Below are 21,107 nucleotides of genomic sequence, written 5' to 3'. Positions count from 1 at the left end.
GCTAGCCTTTTATCTTCCTTTTACCCCTCTGCTCAACAAAGCCCTATTAACAGTGCAGCTTCAGAGCAATGTTTATCTGTGAAGGCCAGTACTCACACCTCTAAACAAAGCTGCACTTCTCAGTTATTAATAAATGACATTGCAACAGGATGATACTTTGCTCAGCATGAAGATGGTGTGAAACATATTACAAATGTTCATTAAAGCACCAAAAAAAGCTAAGCAGCTTACACCTAATAAGTAAATTTAAAAAGGGCTTTTATCACAACAAACAAGAAGCCACAATAAAACATACCAACGTTCTCCATCTTTTGTGACATATTCCCCTGGTACCAAGTATGATCCCTTGTAAAAACATGGGCACTTGGAGATGGGCACACAGGTACCCTGGTTATCCAAGTATGTATTATATGGGCAGCCACAGCCATCCACAGGAGCAAAGTCTTGCAAGCAATGTTTTTCACCATCAGCAAGGGAACGACAGGTTTGCTGGCACATTGTAAGGTTGTAAAGGAAGATTTGATTTCCTGGGCAGGCAGACACTTCACTAGCTGGAGAGAAAATAAACAAACTGATAAATAAGGGATGCAGGATGGACAAGTTAACCTTGACATTTCTGTTTTGGTTTCTTTGGCTGTGCAGCATGTAATGGTAAAAATGGTAAAAATCCCTTAGATTTTATTAAAGTACAAAAATATCATAAGTCACAAGTAATGCTAGCCTAACTTTGTTTACCGGTTGAAGACTTCTTTTTAACTGCTACTAATAGTTTTTACTTTCATACCCATATTTGTTTCACATACTGATTATCAGAGAGCAAGCACAATATAATAAAATCGTAGTCTCAACAATACTGTACTGTTGATGAAAAGCAAGCACAATGATAAAAAAGACACTGATAAGCAAAGACAATGTAAAAGCCGTGATGGCTGGGATTCCATTAGTCAAAGACAGAAACAGCATTATTATTTAAACTGCGGAAAGAAGGTGAAAGTGAAAAATATTGCTTTCTACTTTTAAATGTCATGAACAAATGACAACTAAGGAATATAGTAAACATTATAAGCATTGTCTCTTTTAAGTCCATTAGACATTTCTAAGATACTCCAAATCCCTTAACATTGAGATCACTGACAACCAAATTCAGAGAGAACCTGCTTATTTCTCGTGGTTAATTAATTCCACGGCAGTTACAGTTCCACTACTTACTGCAGACACTTTTTCTCCAGCCTCCCAGTATGATCCCTTTGAAAGCACAGGCTCTTGAATAAGAGGACAGGGCAGCACACAAGCATTCTTCATTGTGTTCGCAGAGGCAGGTGTCATATTTACATTTCTGAATAAAGAACAAAAGGGTCAGTAAGCCCATAGGAAACCAATGGGCAATTGTAACTCAGTTGCTATGAAATATCCTGTGTCCTTTTTCTGACATTGTTTTTATTAATTCCCACAATCAGAGAACAGTGGAAGGAATGGACAAAGACCAGAGACTGAAAGTGCTGCTTCATTTCATACACAATGAAAACGTTTGGATGCTTCTCCTAATCTAAGCCAAGCCTCTTGAACCTTTAAAAAGTAGCTAGCCTCCTAACAACGCCTTTCTTAAAGGATTTTGATACCATTCTTTCTCAGTTACAACTTAGAAATGCAGAGATCCATAAAAATAATAAAAAAAAAATAATGGCAAAATATTAACCAGATCTATGAAGATCTTCACAAAATTTGAGCTCAGACTGAGTTCCAGTTATGAGCAAAGACTTAGGAATTTCTCCTTTTTTTCTCAGGTAAGCCTCACTTACTGCTCAACAGTAATGAGCACAGGGGAAAAAGAAAACATGGAGATTCTGGCATGAAAATCCCAACCAATACAGGAAACTTAATAAATATTTACTTTTTTTTTTTCCTTGACTTATAGCAACTAGTGTGTAAGGGTAGACTTAAACTTTCTGTACACACCTGCATCTCTTGAATCTTCTTTCCAGTTCAAATATCCAATCCAATAAAAATGTACATTAAATACAAAACATAAGAAACCAGAACAAATTTACCTTTTTCTTCAGCAGCATTCCATAGGAATCTCATCATAGGAGATACTTTGGATGCATGTTATGCTGCCTCGGTTAATCACTGTAAAAACTTCCCCAGCTCTTATGGGCAAACTACTCAGTAATGTCTCAAATGTTTGAACAATGATAAATGTCTACAGTCATCAATCTGAAATAAAGCAGTACTAAAAAGAGTGCAAGATTACAATACCTTATAGTAGTCTGAAGGATCAATGATTAAGTGACATCTTGCAAAAGGACCGTCTGAGTTTTTCAGCAAAGAACACCAATGCTCAGCATAATTTGCTGCAAAAGAGGAGAAAAATGAAATTATATCATCATATTAACTACATTCACTTATCTTCCTTGTGCCATGTCTAGTTATGTTGTCACACAAATGCAATGCAACAATACAAATGAGAGAACTGTGTGCACTTTTGGGAGTGGAGAAACTACATGCAGTCACTGTACCTATATTTCTATTTGCTGATTCAGTTATCTAGCAGTAGACATGCAATCATAAAATAAAAAATCGTACCTCACTGCTGCAACTTGTCTACATGGAATTGTGACAGCCCTTTCCATTTGAGCACCATAATGCTAAGTTAAACATAGGGATAAATAATACTAGGAAATACAAGCTGCCTTTGCAGATAATACAAATTAATGACCTTGCTTCCCTATCTTCCAGCTCAGGATTGCTCTACAATCACCCCCTAAATTTTCACTACAATTTGATGGGAAATCAGTGCTCGTATGTATACATACTTGCAGAAATGAATTATTAATTTGACAGTCCTCTAAAAAAACTTCAGTGCCACAGTACAACTCTTACACGCCTGTTGCAGTAATATACAGCAAATGCTCATTCTGGCAGAAGCCAACCATCTGACTTATTAGTGTGCTTACCACTTTCAATGCTGAGACTGCAGGGGTCTTCCAGCTTTTCTACCTGGTCTGTACAAGTGGACTGAGCTTTCCATGTGTTAGCAAAGGCAGATCCTGTAGCTTCTACCAGCCCACTGGCTGTTTTAAAGTCATCACCTTCCATTCCATTAAAGTTTCCACAAAGACCTATTGAAAAAGAAGGTAAAAATTTTACCTGATTATTACTTACTCTCATTCTAAAAGGTCAAAGGGAAAAGGACAACTGATCACAAACATTAGAAACAGAAGTTCATACAGCTGATTATTCCATCTCAATATTAATGCATACTGTAAGTACTGAAGATTTAGGAGCCCTATTTTAAATCTTTAACATCTTGAGAAGAATAGTCTTCATGAAGATATCTCTGCCTCAGGAGATCACCGCCCTAACCTGTATTTTTTATGCTTTCTGATAATATTAAAACCACAAAATGCACCAAAAGCCAGGTTTTGTGGATAGTTAAAAATTAAACTGAATACAAAAGAAAGGAATATTCTAAGAAACATTCATGTACTGGCACCGGAGTGATAGGTCACTTCAATATGGAATAATAAAAACGCATTTCTAGTTTGCTTGAGTCAATTCTCTTCCAATGTTTTGGTTTCTGCTTTTAGTTTCCTCATCTTGAACCAATAAGAAGCAGGAATTATCACTCATGTAAAGAATACATGACTCTTCAGCTGTGGAACAGCATGGCTTTGCTTCCCATTTAAATACACACTTGCCTTGAAGTTTTCCTTGAACTGATTGATCCACAGTTGCAAACAGCTGCATGACTGGAAACAACTGGATCTGCAGCTGAAGCCCAAAAGAAGTGTGTACAACAAGGTAGTAGGAAGATGGCTTGAATACTGAGAAGCTGGCTGAAAAACAAAACATGAACTGTGCAGTAAACACACACATAGGCTGCTGAAAGAAACACTTCTTGCTAGATTCTAAGGTATCACCTGCCATGAAAACTCTGACATCAGGATCAAATTAATCATTTTTTCCTCTAAAAATCGCTGGCCAACTAGATACAATGCTGGTCCCCACTAACTTAACAAGTTGATTACCTATAATGACTCATCCCTGGGATCAGAACCAAATTCAGATTTTCTGCAATACAGCTTCAATGCTAACTCATTAATTAATGCTGAGCAATCTGAAGAGCAAGAGATTTTCTGAGAAAGTATTATCCCAGCACTGTTGCATACAATAAATAATAGGTGTGTCTCTACAAGCCAATACTTCGCTAAGTACTACTACTACTAAAATGTTAGATGCTTATACACAAGTTAATCAAGTCATTATAGAAAAATCAGCAGAACTGACGTACAAAATCAGCATAATGGAGGAACTGGGCTTCCTAATTAGAATCATAGAATCATAGAATATTTTGAGTTGGAAGGGACCCGTAAGGATCATCGAGTCCAACTCCCTGCTCCTCACAGGACTACCTAAAACTAAACCATATGACCAAGAGCATCATCCAGATGGTCCTTGAACTCTGACAGGCTTGGTGCCCTGACCACTTCCCTGGGGAGCCTGTTCCAGCAACCGACCACCCTCCCAGTGAAGAATCTTTTCCTAATGTCCAATCTGAACTTCCCCTGACGGAGCTTTGTACCATTTCCTCGTGTCCTATCACTGGTCACCAGAGAGAAGAGATCAGCACCTCCCCCTCCGCTGCTTCTCTTGAGGCAGTTGTAGACTGTGATGAGGTCACCCCTCAGCCTTCTTTTCTCTAAACTGAACAAATCAAGTGAACTCAGCTGCTCTTCATAAGTCTTGCCCTTGAGATTTTTCACGATCTTGGTCATCCTCCTCTGGACACTCTAATAGTTTGATATACTTCTTATATTGAGGTGCCCAAAACTGCCCACAGTACAGTGCAGTGTAGAGTGGGACAATCACGTCCCTTGACCGGCTAGCTACGCTGTGCTTGATGCACCCCAGGACATGGCTGGCCCTTTTGGCTGCCAGGACACACTGTTGACTCATATTCAACTTGCCATCAACCCAAACCCCCAGAGCCTGTTCTCCAGGCTCTCATCCCCCAATTTCTATGTATAACCAGGATTACCCCATCCCAGGTGCAGAATCCGGCACTTGCTCTTGTAAATTTCATATGGTTGGTGATTGCCCAGCTCTCTAGTCTATTCAGATCTCTCTACCCTTGAGGGAGTCCACAGCTCCTCCTAATTTAGTATCATCGGCAAACTTACTTAATGTACATTTGACTCCTGCATCCAGACCATGTATAAAAACATTAAAAAGCACTGGCCCTAAAATTGAGCCCTGGGGAGCCCCACTGGTGACTGGCCACCAGCCTGATGTAACCTCATTTACTATAACTCTTTGAGCCTGACCTGTCAGCCAATTGTTAACCCAACGTATTATGGACTTGTCTAGCTGTGTGCTGGACATTTTGTCCAGAAGGATACTCTGAGAGACAGTATCAAAAGATTTGCTGAAGTCCAAAAAACCAACATCTACTGGCTAACCAATTTTTTATAGCAAATCTATTATTATATGCTCTATTTATCTATTTAATCTACTTATTAGATGGTCTATTTTATTGCCTACAGCACTTTAATTTCTCTGAACTTTCAGCTACACACTTTAATTGTTTTTGTGCAAGCATTCATGAATGTATCATCCCATGAATTCTTGTCCTTTCAGATAAAGAATTACTTTCTTGCAAGTAACTTGCCATCTGCAGATAGGCCAGTAAACAAGCAACACATACTGTGTCAGTGTGCTGCCTGAACATATCTAAAAAGGAGTGATAAAGAGAAGTTCTACATTCCTTTCAAAAGTTACTCCCAGAGCTCACAGCTGCTGTCTGATAGTGACCTTCCACGAGAAGTTAGGCTCCTAAATAAGGTGATCTGAGTCAGCCTCTGAAAGTGTCTGTCTAAATCCACTGATTATATAAGAAGATACTCATGTCTCAAGTGAGCTGGGAAGATGAGAGGGTGCTACACAGTACATCCTTCTTTCCTGCCCTGGTTGACCAGAAAATACAACAGTTACCTTCTGCCAGGCTTTCTTCCCACAGGAAAAAAGAAAAGCATGGGGAAGAAGTGGGGTGGGGTAGACATGCCTGAGCCTCACCATGACTGAGAGCCAGGACATGCCCACACCATGTAGCCAGACTTAGAAAGTGCTAAATACTCCTTTTTATAGGCAGGTTAAGTTATCTGCTTTAAATTTAAGCCATGACAATTCCTCTTTCCCAAGCTACATGCAGAAGTATATTCAAGATGTATGAAAAAAGTGAAGGGACTTTTTTTTAATCATCCACTGTATACAGAGTTAGTCTGCCCATGAAATTCTCAGTGATGACTATTAAATCACATTCATCCCCAAGCTGTTCCAAAATCTGAACAAATTTCATATTCTTCTCTTCCACTTTTTCCTCTGCAAAAATACACCCCCACACGAGAAGTCAGGTGTGTGACACATGACACACAAGGCTATGTCCCTTACCTGACACATGAGGCACATTCACTGTCATGTCATTCAGTAACACACTGCCATCTGATCTGAAAACCACCACCTGTATAATAGCAAATAGAATCAATGAGGTTCCAAGTACTGAGAGGAAAAGGAACTAATAAAAAAAAATTAAGAGGGGAGACATTTTGCACATTTAGACTGTGACTAGAACGTAAAATCCTTGAAAGGAAGAATCTGTCTGAAAATTGAATGCGGCCGCAGACCTGTAGGATACAAGCAAGGTTTCATCTTGCTATTCAGTGTTTCACTTACACCTGCCTACAACAATTTATAGCAGTAACGAAATGCAAAACTCATTTATACTGGACATCTTGGGATCAGTAAGTGAAAGAAAATATTGGGCCTTCAGGATCTATAGCAAGTTCCTATTCCCTATAAAAGCATGTGCCACAGCTTCAGTGTAATGGTTTAGTATGATTCTGGCACAGTAAGAAAGCAGTTTGTTTAACTTCCTCATAAAATGCTAGTCTGTACATACAGAAACATAAAATGATGGGTTTCTGATTTGGTTTGATTTTGTTCTAATTATGCTGGCAAGGACATGGAAGACACAGGAGGAAAATTATGTGTACATGTATGTAAAATTATGTATATATATAGTCTAGATATTCCCATAACCAAACAGCATACTAAAGTGAATGAAAATATAAATATTTAAGAAGGTTGGATTGTATTAACATCCAAAGGTGGAATCTCTTCTGAAAAAGAGTAATTAGATCTATAAAATGATATCTGCATAAAGTAAAATACTGTGAGGGGAGGAAGAATGGTACTCTTACTTCCAGCCAGTCCGGAATACAGTGAGAATAATCATACAGTACAAAGCAGAGAAGGGAAGAGGGGAAAATGTCAGCTTATTTGAATCTCATCTTTTGTTCAGTTTAGGTCTATTTTGAGTTCTTGAGGCAGAAGTCTGAGTTGGTTTTCAGCCTGTCTGAGGTGCCTTATCTATCCACAATAGCAACTCCAGAAGAATTAGTTATTGCTCCACAGTAAGAGAAATATGCTAATTTTCAACATATCTAGCAGAACCCACAGCACACTTACATTTTTTTTGTGGTCTACTAACAGCACAACAGTCTTCAAACAGGTTTGCCTGTCTGTGGAGCCACAGGGAGCCAGCTCTGCCAGGAGAGCATGACTGTCATTTACAGTACCCTACAGTCACAGGGAAATAAATGTCCATTAGTCCAATCAAAAATCTCACAAGATGATTTCCAAAACAAAGACTAAAGTCATTAGTTACAATAACAATTACTATAGAACTTAGCTATTAAGACCACCATTTCAGCACTGGCTCTGGAAGCTGAACCGTCTTTCAAACAAATTCAGTGGTATGGTTTTTAGTTCAAGACATTTGTCATTCTCTAGAACAGGCAACAGATATTTTAGGGACAGATGAATGAAATAGCTGCCTAGCTCCTTTCCCTAGCTGACTTTGACACTCAGACACAGAAACAGCTATTACAAATCTGGCTGAGAGCTTCTAATCCCGAGAACTGCCAATTTTTGCAGTCTACCTATCCATGCAGCCAGAGTGATCCTTTGATTTCTTATACATGAAGGACTCCGCTAGATAATGACAGCATACGTAGTCTACTATCTGACTAAGTTAACCACCCATTGCAGTAAGTGCCCAACTCCCGCCTAGGGCTGTTACAGCCCACCCAGTACAGCTTTTAACATTTCTGCTTCCCACATCCCATAAAAATGGAATAAAACAACAATTCACAGCTGTTACACATCAGTGCACAGACACTTGTATTTACAAGAGAAAAGCCCTACAGTACACAGTACCTTGGCTAACACATAGTAACAGTCTCCATGGAAGGTGTATTTCTTCCCATCAAAGGTGGTAATATGGGAACCTCCTTCCAGTGAACATGTGCCTGGACAGGGTAGATCTTTGCACGTCCACCTGCCTGAATCACAGGTGCTATAAACAGACAAATAATTAAAAAAATGCTTGTGGATATTACAGGAGCTGAGAGCACTGAAAGAATCTGTATACATAGCAAACAGCAAGATATCCCCAGGTGTTTTAAAACTGTATCTTTGACCATTTCCTTAAGATTTCCCCTCTGCCATATGCCATAGCTACAATAAAACTTTTCAGAAAATTGGTTGTATAGACACACAACATAAACATTAAATTCAGAATGTTTTCAGGAAGTTTCCTATGACTAAGTGGAAGATTGAAAAACACAGACCCATTTACAATCATTCAAAGAAATGTGTATAAACAAGCATGATCCTTACCATTCTTCACATTCATTGGTAATGCTTTCTCCAGGTGAATACTCCTTTCCATGGAGTTTGCAGTGGCACTGACTAGCAGGTATGCAGCCTTTTTCAGTAATATCATCATACACAGTTCCTGTAAGGCACAACAGTAAACTATTCCAGCTCTTTCTGAAATAAGCAATTTCCACAGAAGAAAGTCTCAGAGGAGGCATGGTCTCAACTTGACACAGAAAGCAGAGGCTGAGATTATCAAAACTGTGAAGAATACTGTTTCTACTTTTTGTAATACAAGACACATGGAAAACACTTTTATCCAGCTTTGAAAATCTAAGTCTATCCATTTATAGAACTATACACAGATGAAAAGCTTAACATAAGTATACAAGAACAATCTCAGAATTTTACATGTTTAGATTTTCAGTCCTTCTGGCATACTCTGTAGACTATCATTGTAAACTTTTTTCCTAAGGTTGACAATAAGTTTGAGAATTTCACTCACTGTCCCTCATTATCATTCTCTTGGCAAATGATGTCCATTGTCTCAGAATTATTCAACCTAAACCCCATGATTTTCTATATATTAGCAGAAGTTCATTTGTTGAGAAGTAAAAAGCAGATTTATTACCTGTCATTGTGTTAATATGATTTAACTATAAAATCATTGATTAATTAATCAATTATGACCTCCTTTTTTAAAAACCTTATGATTATGTTCCCCTAGGGGGGGAAATAATGAGTAGCAGTACTAATTTTTAAGATATAATTTGACTATTTTAGCTTTGACTTCCTTTGCCAGAGTCCTTGGTTTTGTTCCAGGTACAATGACTAGAATAACACTTGCCTTCAGGGCAGAAACAACCATCCATGTAGTGTTCCTCACAAAGGCTGCTGATCTCCAAGTGTGAGCAAGTATCCATGCAGGGTGAACTGCTTTCTTTATAGATCATGGTATCAGGACAGGTCTTGGCTGAAAGAATGAGAAAGATGCCACCAGTTACTTGAGTGTAAAGTCCATCATTCCTCAGAAACCACAGATCATATCCCCTACTCCCCTCAAGTCAGTGGTGTCCTAAGCCAGACTCCATCTGGCAAAGCATGTTTGTCTGTTTCTGAACTGCTTTCCCTGCTTTTTATGTTTTCATCTTTTGGTCTTGAATAGATCAAATTATCCCAGTCATCTGCAGCATGAGACCTTACAGTTTTTCAATGGGAACAGAATTTCTACTTGCTGAAAAAGTTTTCTTAATAACAAGGGTAATAGAAGAAGAAAACAGGAAGAACATAGTATGTAGTTTATTGCACTACTGGTATGAAATTTATAATATATGCCTATAGTTTTGTAAAGAAGGAATGAATTTAAATGTTTAACAGTGCTACATCCATGAAATATTTGTTTCTTTTGTAGAATTTATATATCTACTTACGGCAAAAGTACTGTGTCCTCCATTCACCCGGCCGGCCACCTGCATGCGAACACTGGCGAGAATACTGAGAGATGGTGCTGCAGAGGCAGAAGGAGTCCTCATTTCCATTGCATGCACACTTGTCCTGCATGCAGGCTTGGATGTACATTTCCAAATTAAGACGTAACCGACAATCAGCAAATGCAGAGGAGGTCAGCAACCTCTCACACTCATCACGCTAAGGAGGAAGAGTAATAGTATTTAAGAGATTTGTAAGTGCCTGAGCTTCTAGACACTTCCTGTCTTGTCATAAAAACTGTTGTATTCTGAACAGCAACAGTTATTCAAGAAAGGAATAAGAAACCATTAGCCCTAGAAGGGACAAAGTCTTCCCAGCTCCTCACACACTAACTCCCCATAGCACAAGGATGTCTCCATGTGCCCATGCAAGTGAAGTTCACCACTAGGAATACTCACATGCCTGTTACAGCTTGGAAGAGCCTGAGTTTCATCAGGATCTTCACATTTGGCATGGGGTTTGCTGATCTTCTGTAAATTCCCATACGTAATTGAATTGTAGCTTGCAGCTATAAGAAAAAATTACAAAGAGGACTTGCTGAGCCCCAAAAATTGACAACAAGGAGCAGATGATACCTGGCACTCTACTGATCAAGGAAAACAGTTATTATGGTATCAAATATGCCTGTCAGACACAGGTCTCTGCTCTGAATTACGTCTATTATGTCTAAGAGTGCTTAAAAATTTCAAGTGGTAATGAGAAAAGAAGGCCAGTAAAGAAAAGAACATGATTCATCTGGAATAAAATAACCTTAGACCAGGAGTGCAGCATTGAAACATACTGTTTATTCCAGGCCAATCACAGAAATCTCTCACATGAAATTTGCTCTCCTGTGATACTCCTATGCACAATGCTTATCAGCCTATCTTCTGTGATAACTGTCAGTATGGTAGGATGACTCACCTCCATTGAAAAACTCATTGTAGATTGGAACTCCATTGTAATCCCCACAGAGACCACATGTATGGTTATTAAATTTGCTGTCCAGCTCCACCTAGGTAATGGAAAGAAAAAGAAAAAACAGAAGAGAATTACCTGGAGCATGAAGACATTCCAAAGCAAATAGGTTTACTCGAAAGGGAAGTTGCCAAATGACAGAAGTGATGGTGAACCCAAAACTCTTAGAGAAGTAGCTATTGCAAATGAATTTGTAACATAGTTAATAAACACACAGTTAGATGCAAAAAGTAACACAGAAAACAGAAAGAAGTGACTGAAGCTCCTGTATTTCAATAATGGCAGTAACCACCATGGTGATAAAGATGAAAAGGAAAGCATTCTTAAAATCACAGGACTTTTTTTTTTTCTTCTTCTCCTTTTTTTCCATACTGGGATAAAATTTAAGTCTTGCTATAAATTAGGAAAGTCAATGATGGCAGTCCTTTAAAAGACAAATGAAGGAAAATGCAGATTGGATTGTTGGGGTGCTATAGCAAAAACATTAGCTATTTCTCAGAAAGCTCCTCCTCCCTTTCTTGAGACCAGTAAGATCATCTGCATGCCATACTGCTACCTCTATCACATTGCAGAGAAAGGAGTTTTATGTTTTTAAAGTAAGGTACTATGAGTGTCAGTTGGATGAGTCAGCCTAGCTCTGTTCAGTTCATGAGATTGTACTTCTGTTCAGTATACAGTAGTCTGTTAAACCCAGGAAATACCAATAAAAAAAACTTGGATCATACATACCATCAGTGCATCTTCCTGATTCCATATCAGAGTCAGGCCTAATTTAGCATAAACCTTGGTGTAAATGTCATTGCTCTCAATGAGCACACCAGAGCTGTAGTAAGGTGTCTTCACACTAAGAAGAAAATCAGAGACTTTGCATTAGTACAGACATATAAGGGATGATATGAATGTCTGTAATAAGCCAAATACCCTAATGAATAGAGAAACCAGTCTCTGTCTACCTGATCCTAGCTGCACAGGAAGCCTTGTTTTAATGAGGCATAAAATCCTCTCTCTCTGACACTTGACATGATAACTCATTGCCTTTAAAAGGTAAAGCAATTTCAGAGGCAAAGCCTCTCCAAGGGTACAGGTTCTTTAAGAAAAAAGCCAAAATGTCAGATGTTTTCAACTTAATCAAAGGAAAATCCATCATCATTGTGGTATTAACAGAGGATATTCAAACACTCCCTAATAATTTACTTCAATGAAAGTAACAACATAAATGGAAGTTTTTCTTTAGCAAAAGATCTGACAATCATTTCAGAGAGAATGAATGTTCCTTTGCAAAGATCTTCCTCCTCAAGAGAGAGTTCAAAAAGCACAGGCAGATACAAGGACTGCCAACAGAAGTTTGAAAAGAAAGGAGCATGTTAAGAGGAATTCAGTAGTTTGTTTCAGTAGTTAGTTCATTAGTTTTCGGTTGATAGGACCAAGCTTGTTAATGGTGACAACAAGGCATCTTAATGTGACATAAGATATTTTGCAGAAGGCTGAGTGTAGATGTTTTTGTCTGATAAAGAATCATTTCACCAGATCTCTCTCCTGCTCTTGTACGTCTGTCTTACAGTGCACTATGTAGCAAGTCCCACTGCTGAATTTCATTCAGCAATAAAGGGATTGTGGCAAGCAGCCTCATCCTATAAAGTCTAAAGAACTAGAGCCTGTTCAGACAGAAGTAGTGTGAACTGGAATCCAGTCAAATTAACCAGTTCATTTTCTACAGATTTGCCAATATAATTGTTACCTATTGATTGATGTATGTCTATGCACATCTCCTCTTAACTAGTCTCTTGACTGGGAGAACTTTATCTCCTAATGTCCTATCACTGGGATTTTTCCAACTATTTACCTCAGGCGTTTTTAACATGGCTAAATCACTTACACATCTAAATATTAGGCGGGAACTCAGAAGCCATTATTTCTACTTTTGGCTGCATTGTTCATCCTCTGGACAATGAGGCCTTATGAGATCATGTTTTTGGAGAGGGATTATAAAACATTGGGCAGCTTTTCACCTTTCAGCTATCACAGCATGGAATATTTATCTTTTTTTCTAATACTAGGACATTCAATCAATCAGTGGATCAGGTACCAAAAGGCAAATTCATACATTTTTCTACTTTACAGTTTTCACTTCAGTAGTGTGAAATGCTATTTTACATGACAATGCATCATATGCCATTTAAAGAGCAACATGGGAAATTAAGTTCTACAAAAAACCTAAATCCCCCATGCAGCAAAAACCTGTTCAGAAGGGATCTATTGTTTTATGAACACTACCTAAAACAAAAAGAGGCTTGGGTTAAGAAAAACAATTTTTAAAGGATTTCTAAACTTGTTTTTCATGGAGTTCTTTCTAAGACTTGAGTACACAATAAAGGGATTTTTCAATTTGGGGCAAGAATGCATTTTTTATAACTTCATGTCATTTTGTTATGCATTCTGGTATGATCCTTGGAAAACTGAATGTTATTTTCTATCTTTGAACAGATTTTCATTGCAGTGGCTTCCAAACTTCAGGGCAGAAGCTGGACAAAACCCAGTCCTACAATGACAATAGAAAGGATTTTTTTTTTAAATTATACTAAGACATACTAACAGCCAGTTTCTTCCATCTTCAGAATTATGTCTGAACGTATGAGTTTCTTCACCTGTTTCAGTGTGTATATATACACACACTGAAAGGATAGGCTAATGATAGGAAAGGTTAGGTTAAGACACTACTTGGCACCAGTAATGGCATCAAACTAGTTCTTTGTGTGGCCATGTTACAGGAGGAGAAAAATACTACCGCTCACTGTGAGAAAGTACATATAACATATACATATACATACCACATACAAATTCGTGTAAATTTTGACCTGCATTATATCTGTTATAATCCCTTGAGGAATGGCCATCGGACCTTAAAGAATTATTTATGAAGATCAGAAAAAAACACCTCTCTTCTGCCACAAAATAAGAGAAAAAGACCCCAGAAAAATGCATCTTCATTTTTGAGGATTTGCTAGACCATCTGCTAAGGTAAACTCAAGGTGATGCCATAAAACAAATGAAGCTATGTCATTCTATACCAGTGAAAGATCTGTCTCATAAGCTGCATTGTTTCCTGCACAACCAGAAGAAGAACAATTCACTCAAACCTCTTCCTGACTTGCATTTAAATAATCCCTTATGCCAGTGTAGAAATGACGATTAATACTAAAGCCCCTCCCCAAAGTAATTTTTATGCTGGATTTCAAAGGGCTTTTTTTTGCTTGTGGAAATGCTTGTAGCAGTTACCTTAATGGTATAAAGACAGCTGTGTAAAGAATCAATCCTGCTTTTATCTTCCCAGCACATTTCTCTGAAATATTATTATACTAAAGGAACTTACATCCGCCCATCCACCACTGCCAGTTTTGGTTTGAGGTACACTGTAAAGTCCTTGATTGTTATCAGAATATACTGGATCTCAGGGTGGTTATCGCTCTTCAGAGCACGCTGAATGTGGACAGAGAACTCCTTGTAAGACTCTCGGCAGTCAGAAGCAAAATTATACTCGCAAATGCCAGGGAATTGATAGATGTCTCCATCAAAAGTTTTGAAATGGTTGTTTCCCCAAGTGCTGCAGACATAGTGGCCATGGTTTCTTGTCCTTCCTGTTAAGTGATGAAAAAGAACTAGGCATGAAAAAAGTGAAATGAACAAGCTAGTGTCAAGAAAAGGTAAAAGTGTTGCATTTTACAGTAGAAACTACTTGCAACGTGTGCAGTGATTCCACAGATCTCAAGCCTGATCAAGTATCTGCCTATTAAGCAGAAGAGATGTGCATCTCTAATGGAAAATAAGACATTAACAAATACTGCTGAGACCTGGGTATATCTTATAATCCTCACTGAGGTCAAGGAACTTGTCTGCATGAGGTGGGGAAACTTAACTCTCTGACCACTAACAAGCTGGTGCATCAGTGCAACGGAGCTGCTTTGCCAAACATAGGAATTTTTTCAGAATCACAGTATTATTTTTAGCAATATTAAATATTTCTAAGAGCTGTTTTCTTCCCTGATGCAACATGGACTAGAAAGAAAACACAGTTTGGAAACCAAGGAAGTACCACTCCTACTCTGGAAGGCAAATAGTTTAAATGTTATGAAAGGACTTTTGCACAACAGGAGTTTTTCAAGAATTCCTTCTTTTCCTAACAGAAGTAGTGATTTCTATTACTACAGAATAGAAATTCTTCAGAAGATAGGTCAGAAAATAACTATAGTAGGAGCAAAAAAAAAAAAAATTTTTTTTTTGCAATAGCAAAAGATGAAGATATTTGTTCCCTTCCCAGCCATCTATACCAACAAATAGTACAAATTAACACAGTATCTGATAAATCTCAAGATGCTATAGATTAGGGGTGAACATAAAAGCTGAGCATACTTGAGAAGCTTGCCAAGGTACCAAAAGCATACATGCCTCTCATCTTCACATGATTTTCTTGTGTGTTTAATTTGAGAAAGTGAAACTACCAAAGGGACCTCTAAGTTATTGTACTTCGATGGTATCAATCATACCAGATACATCTGGCCAAGCTGGTATGCTTCTCTCCCTAGAAGGAAGGCTACACAGAGATTCTCCCAGAGCTCACAGCTGGGATACTAAATGCAAAATAATGCTTTCCTCCCATTGCTGAATTCAAGACGCAGCAGACCAAGACTAATATCCCAAACCTGATCACTGCACAAAATTCATCACCTATTCCTCGAAAAATAGTTTTCAGTATGAGAGCTCCATTTCAACACTTCAAACAAAGTTGATAACAAATAGAGTAAATTAGAGCTTTTACAAAAGGATTATTAATGTCCTGAATGGCAAAATGAGCTTTGTCCAATGTTACTACATTAATTTTTGAAGAAAGTATTTATGTCATTCCAAAGTAACAGAAGGCACAATCATCCACTTTCTTCATTGCTGTAACAATGTACCTCCCAAACTCCTATAGTTGCTTTCTGCCAAACAGTTGCCATGCCTAGGAAAGTCTCAACACATGGAAAGAAAAGTAACACTGAAAATATTTTCCAAGCACATCAAACTAGAGATTAATGCAGTAGACATAGGTACTAATCTCTCCAAAAAGAGCAGTATCTACCTATGTTGGCTGAGCTACGTAGCCTCCGTATTTGAGAGTTTAAGAAATTTAAGGCATGTTAAAACTTCAGTTCATTATTTAAATGCACTGCCTCCTTCGACCTCTGCAGTGGTATTTTAATTCTCTCCCTCTTTCCCAGGAGGCAATCTGCTACCATTTCATTTCTAGAGCTTACCTTTTCTTATTTCATTTGCATAGGAAAGGGCCAGCCAGAGCATAAAAAGGCTGGCAACTCTTAGCCCCATGGTGACTAAGGTGAGTGAACTGGGAACTCCACTGAAAATTTTTCTTTATATAATATCCACTGACGTAATTGATTCTATCACAGGGGAGGAGATACAAAGGGAGGAGGAAAGAGGAGGGGTAAAAAAATAGGCGTGATATTTACAGAAGACAAGAAGTAAACAGACAGGTATTTTTCACCATAAATGAAGGAATTCATTATACAGGAAATGGTATAATATTGACTCAGTAATCATGCAATTTTTTATTGCTCTATTTAATCTACAGGGTGCTATGCTTTTAAACCCTTCAAATGCTCATGCCAAGTTTAACCTTCAGTAAATCCTATAACAAATAGTGAATTTTGGAGTGGCTGAACAAAGAAATCCCTTGAAGGAAGTTTATGATGAGATACCCTCAAACAATGGCTTCAAAGCCAAAGGATTCTTCAATTTTCACCATCACATAGAATGATTTCTGTAAAAATTAAACAATGCTTGTGAAGCTCCTTGTAGAAAACAGTAACCCTTACAAATAAAAATGATACACCATGCATGGTAAAATTATTTTGCAAGCAATTGTTGGATTCCTTTAATTTGTAAAGCTCTGGGGAGCATCTAAAACAAGGTATAGCCCATACTGCATATTGTGCCCAAAACATAATTGAGATGGGATGACAAGGTAAGTTCAAGGAATTCACAGCAAAAGAAATGCTCTATCGAACATTGTCATGGTATAACAGAAAGTCCACCAAAAGGTTGTAGAGGCTTTCACAACATAATAAGCTTTAGTGGAAAAAAAAAAAAGGAAAAAGGGGAAAACATTACAGTCCAGATGGAATAACAATTGTTTTCAGACAGAATCCCCCTAAACAGCTTGTTCTTGCTTATCTTCTACATGAATGATAAATTTACAGTCTACTGTCCCACAACAGATCCTACAAAAGCTATAGGGTCAGCTTTGCTTTGTGCAGAGAAAGATGAAGAGGGTCCTTAGGAGGAGAAGAAAGCAGAAAACAGAACCAGGAACCAGTTCAGAATGCTGCTTCAGAAATACAAGATTTCCACATGCACTGTATTTTACTCTGAAAAGTTCCTTTGAGAAAGTGTTTCTGGAACTCTCTTCAGAAGACAAAACACAGGCTCCTTGAGGTAAAATTCACTTATTTCAACAGATCTTTTAACACGCCTGCTTCTTGGTACTAACAGGGCTTACTTCTTAAAGCTCCCAGGCCAGGCTCTGTATTTTCTCATCAAAAGTTTCTCAGTGCAGTGTCTAGAAATCTCTAATCCTCTTAATTGTTCAGTGTTCCTTACTTTCATTGCTCAAATTACAAGTAGAACTTTTATATTTTGTAAAACACCAAGGAAACTCTTCACTTAGCCCTTTTGGCTGCTCTGGTCAACTAGAAACACCCTTTTGTCATAAAGGCATGGTCTTTAGCTGTTGTTTTATTTTATTTGCTATTTTTATCTCAAGTACAGCCTAGCCTCAACCCGAACATCTTCCTGTTTTCCCTCAATACATCTCAAAAGGTTTTAGACTTTCTGCTTTTCCTGTTTGAGGAGACAGATTTGCACTTCTCTCACCCTTACCTAGGGTATCATTCACTCAACACTCATGACTGAAATTAAGTAGTCACCCTTTTCTCCTTTGGGAGTCTATCACTAGAAGAATATAGAATTGATTTTCCTTCTTGGAATATAAAAATAAAAACAGTAATAACCAGTTAGAACAAACGATTTAGAGAAAAAAGAAGAAACACTGTCTACAGAGACCATTACTTGATGGTTACTTTAGCAGGTCTAACTTCTTATGACACCTCAGAGATATCTCCCGTTGTGGAATTTTCTGTCTTTTATGCCACCAAAACTCTTATTTCAGAAATGTTTTCTAAAAGTACTTAGGAGATTCCCAAAAGACTTTATTTTGAGCTTTTCCTTTCCTCCCTGTGTTTTTCCAGATAGTCTCCTGTCTGGAACTACTATTGCCCCAGAAAAAAGAGTCTCTGTGACTTAATTCATATACAGTCTTTGCAAACTGTAACAGCAACTCCATGTACACAGCAGAACTGACCCCTTTTTAGATTAAATTGGATGTGCATGCTTACAGGTATAAGTTGGAAATGTACATATTTTCCATTCAGGTTTCTTTACCATGAAACTTCTAGATCTGGAACCAGCACCATTGATTTTCTGGGACTGTGAAAGATAATAATCCTTCACCTAAAGATGCACTATCCCTCAGTTCAATATACAGGTGTTTTTCTCCTATGCAGGTGAGAGATGCACCTCTCTTTGGGTGATATGGATAGATCTAACCCCTTGAAGAGCTACTCTTAGCCACTAAATTTTAGTGACTGATTTTCTCTGCTCCTGCTCTGGCCTGCCTGTACAGGGAGCATGATTCCTTCTTGGGCTATAAGGTTAAAACAGGACTATTTTCCTTCTCCAGTCTTTTCTTCTCAGAGTGACCAACAACTTCTCATTGTCCCTTCTTCTGACATATAGGAAGCTGTGTCTCGCTGTGACATCCCAAACTGGATAATAAAGGAAAGCAACATGCCTTTGAGCATTGAGACCACTCTTACAGAATTTGCACTCAAGCTTACATGGCTATGCTGATCTGAGGAGAAGTGAGTACAGATCCTTATCTTCACAATTCACAAGTATTTGTACTTTTTCTAGCACTAGAAAGTGTCCTAAAATATACCATCTCTGTTTCCTTATTGCCAGGAGGGTAATGAACCTGTCTACCAGCTGCTTTATATGCCTTTCAGAAATAATCAGTCTTTGAAGTAGACATCATCACCTGTTTTATTTCATGCTCAGCTACCTTACAGTTTATTGGATTACGCATTTTAATCCAGAAGAATCTTACTGTTAATGCACAGATAACTCTACATCCATATGTATGCATTAATTTATTTACTATAAATTGTTTGACAACCAGAAGTAATCAATCCATTTTGGAACAAAGATAATTCTGCTTTAGCATTAGCATCTTTGCTTTAAGCTTACATCAATTCTCTACATCTGAGTTGACCTGTCTATGGAACTTCATGCCATTCATTGCTTCTGGTCATCTTAATCAGAAGTCATCTTCCTTTTTCCAATACCAGGTGTTCATTTACCTTTAACACCAATGATACTTCTTCTTATAATTCTGCATGCACTTCAATCCTCTCCCAGTAGGGACACTACGACTGAAAACATATGGAATCCTAACTGGGTAGAAGGTATCACTGTGCAAGTAGCATCACCAGAACAAGCGATGAGAAGGAGTGTTTTCATATTTAGGTCCCACTGCTGAGTCTTAACAGAGATAGTTTTTTAAAAGTTCCTGAAGTCCATGAGTAGAAATATAAGTTCCCATAATCTTTCACTATATGCCTGACCGAGGAGACCCAACACCAGTGCTACAACAGCCAATGCTAAAATTCAAAGTTTAAAAAAAAAGTTGATTGCATGGCAAGTGTGTTTGTTATAGCAGCAGATGCAGAGGGAGAGATTAAATATGTGTTTTGAGTTATAGCTGTGTCAACGCATTGAGTGTTTCCCTACCCTTAAACTTTTATGAGACTATTTCTAATCATTCCATCAGCATAGCTAACTTTTAATGTTCATATTAATTACAGTGTAAATATATTTTGCAGTATACTTTCTGTTAAAAAGAGAACCTACACAGAAGATTATCTTCATTCTGACTCACACCGCAGAAGAAAATGGCCTGTATGGAAAATTTATATTACTTTAAGATAAAATTAAGCAGACACCTGGCTAAGCTTATTGTTTTAGGAAGAATAAATAATTTTTCAAGAATTTGGGGTCTGTTTCTATCTCTTAACATAACATACCAAGAGAGAATCTCATTGCAGTCTTGTCACAGTAATCCCAGGATGACCACTGTACAAATACCTCAGAAAGTACAATTATGCCTGGTGACTGAAATTTTTTCCACATCTGTTTTTGTATTTTTGACTTGCTGCTGATCACAGGCTGTCAAACCAGATGTTGCTCTGCAGAAGTAGCCATGGGATTTTGTTCTGTTACTCTTCCACCTGCCAGCATTTCACCAGAGCACACAAAGCCTTCCACATGACCATCCAATGGCACGATATACACATTACTCCCCTTATCTCAAGCACAGAGATGGGTTGTCTGAACTCCCTGGCAGCCATTCTAAAATAGCTATGGCAAAATATAGGCAGGTTATGAATTAAGAGATGTCTGACACACAATCACAGTACTTCCTTGACTGAGACACCAGTAAGCACTCTATAGCACACCTTGACAAAAACTTAAGAAAGCACAGAGACAAGCAGCAGAAGGCTGAACAGTGCATGAAAGAGAGTGTTAAAGCAATGATGTAGAAGTAATGGGGATGCATTTCCTTTTGATATATATGCTGTCAACAGATTAACCTAAAATTATCAACACAAAAGGAGCCAGTATTTATATGGATGTACAACTGGTATAAAATTACTGAAATTATTAATTTATGGGTTTTATGTTATTAAAGAATTAGAAAAAACTGGCAAAAACCATGGCTATAACCAATTTATTGCTCTTTCAGACTTTCTAATGGGAAGTCACTAGTTACTGTTTTT

At 37.9% G+C, this 21,107-nt stretch overlaps 1 protein-coding gene across 1 annotated transcript in view; it reads right to left on the bottom strand.

The window, feature by feature from the left end:
- Positions 1-16,521, bottom strand: part of MUC2 (mucin 2, oligomeric mucus/gel-forming) — a 53,310-nt gene extending 36,789 nt beyond the window's left edge. The window contains exons 1-16 of the mRNA XM_009289465.1: positions 16,452-16,521; positions 14,531-14,795; positions 11,890-12,004; positions 11,107-11,197; positions 10,602-10,711; positions 10,146-10,362; positions 9,563-9,688; positions 8,737-8,854; positions 8,275-8,413; positions 7,525-7,635; positions 6,448-6,517; positions 3,699-3,836; positions 2,955-3,119; positions 2,257-2,351; positions 1,206-1,336; positions 296-547 (exon numbers count right to left, since the gene is read on the bottom strand). Of these exons, the coding sequence (XP_009287740.1) occupies positions 296-547; positions 1,206-1,336; positions 2,257-2,351; positions 2,955-3,119; positions 3,699-3,836; positions 6,448-6,517; positions 7,525-7,635; positions 8,275-8,413; positions 8,737-8,854; positions 9,563-9,688; positions 10,146-10,362; positions 10,602-10,711; positions 11,107-11,197; positions 11,890-12,004; positions 14,531-14,795; positions 16,452-16,521 (2,213 nt within the window). The remainder of the gene's footprint in view (positions 1-295; positions 548-1,205; positions 1,337-2,256; positions 2,352-2,954; positions 3,120-3,698; positions 3,837-6,447; positions 6,518-7,524; positions 7,636-8,274; positions 8,414-8,736; positions 8,855-9,562; positions 9,689-10,145; positions 10,363-10,601; positions 10,712-11,106; positions 11,198-11,889; positions 12,005-14,530; positions 14,796-16,451) is intronic.
- Between the last annotated feature and the right edge of the window lie 4,586 nt (positions 16,522-21,107).

Source organism: Aptenodytes forsteri, unplaced genomic scaffold (genome assembly GCF_000699145.1).
Source record: "Aptenodytes forsteri isolate BGI_AS27 unplaced genomic scaffold, ASM69914v1 Scaffold445, whole genome shotgun sequence".
NCBI lineage: Eukaryota > Metazoa > Chordata > Aves > Sphenisciformes > Spheniscidae > Aptenodytes > Aptenodytes forsteri.
The sequence above is the reverse complement of the archived record's forward strand: the minus strand, read 5'-3'. Positions and strand labels throughout refer to the sequence as shown.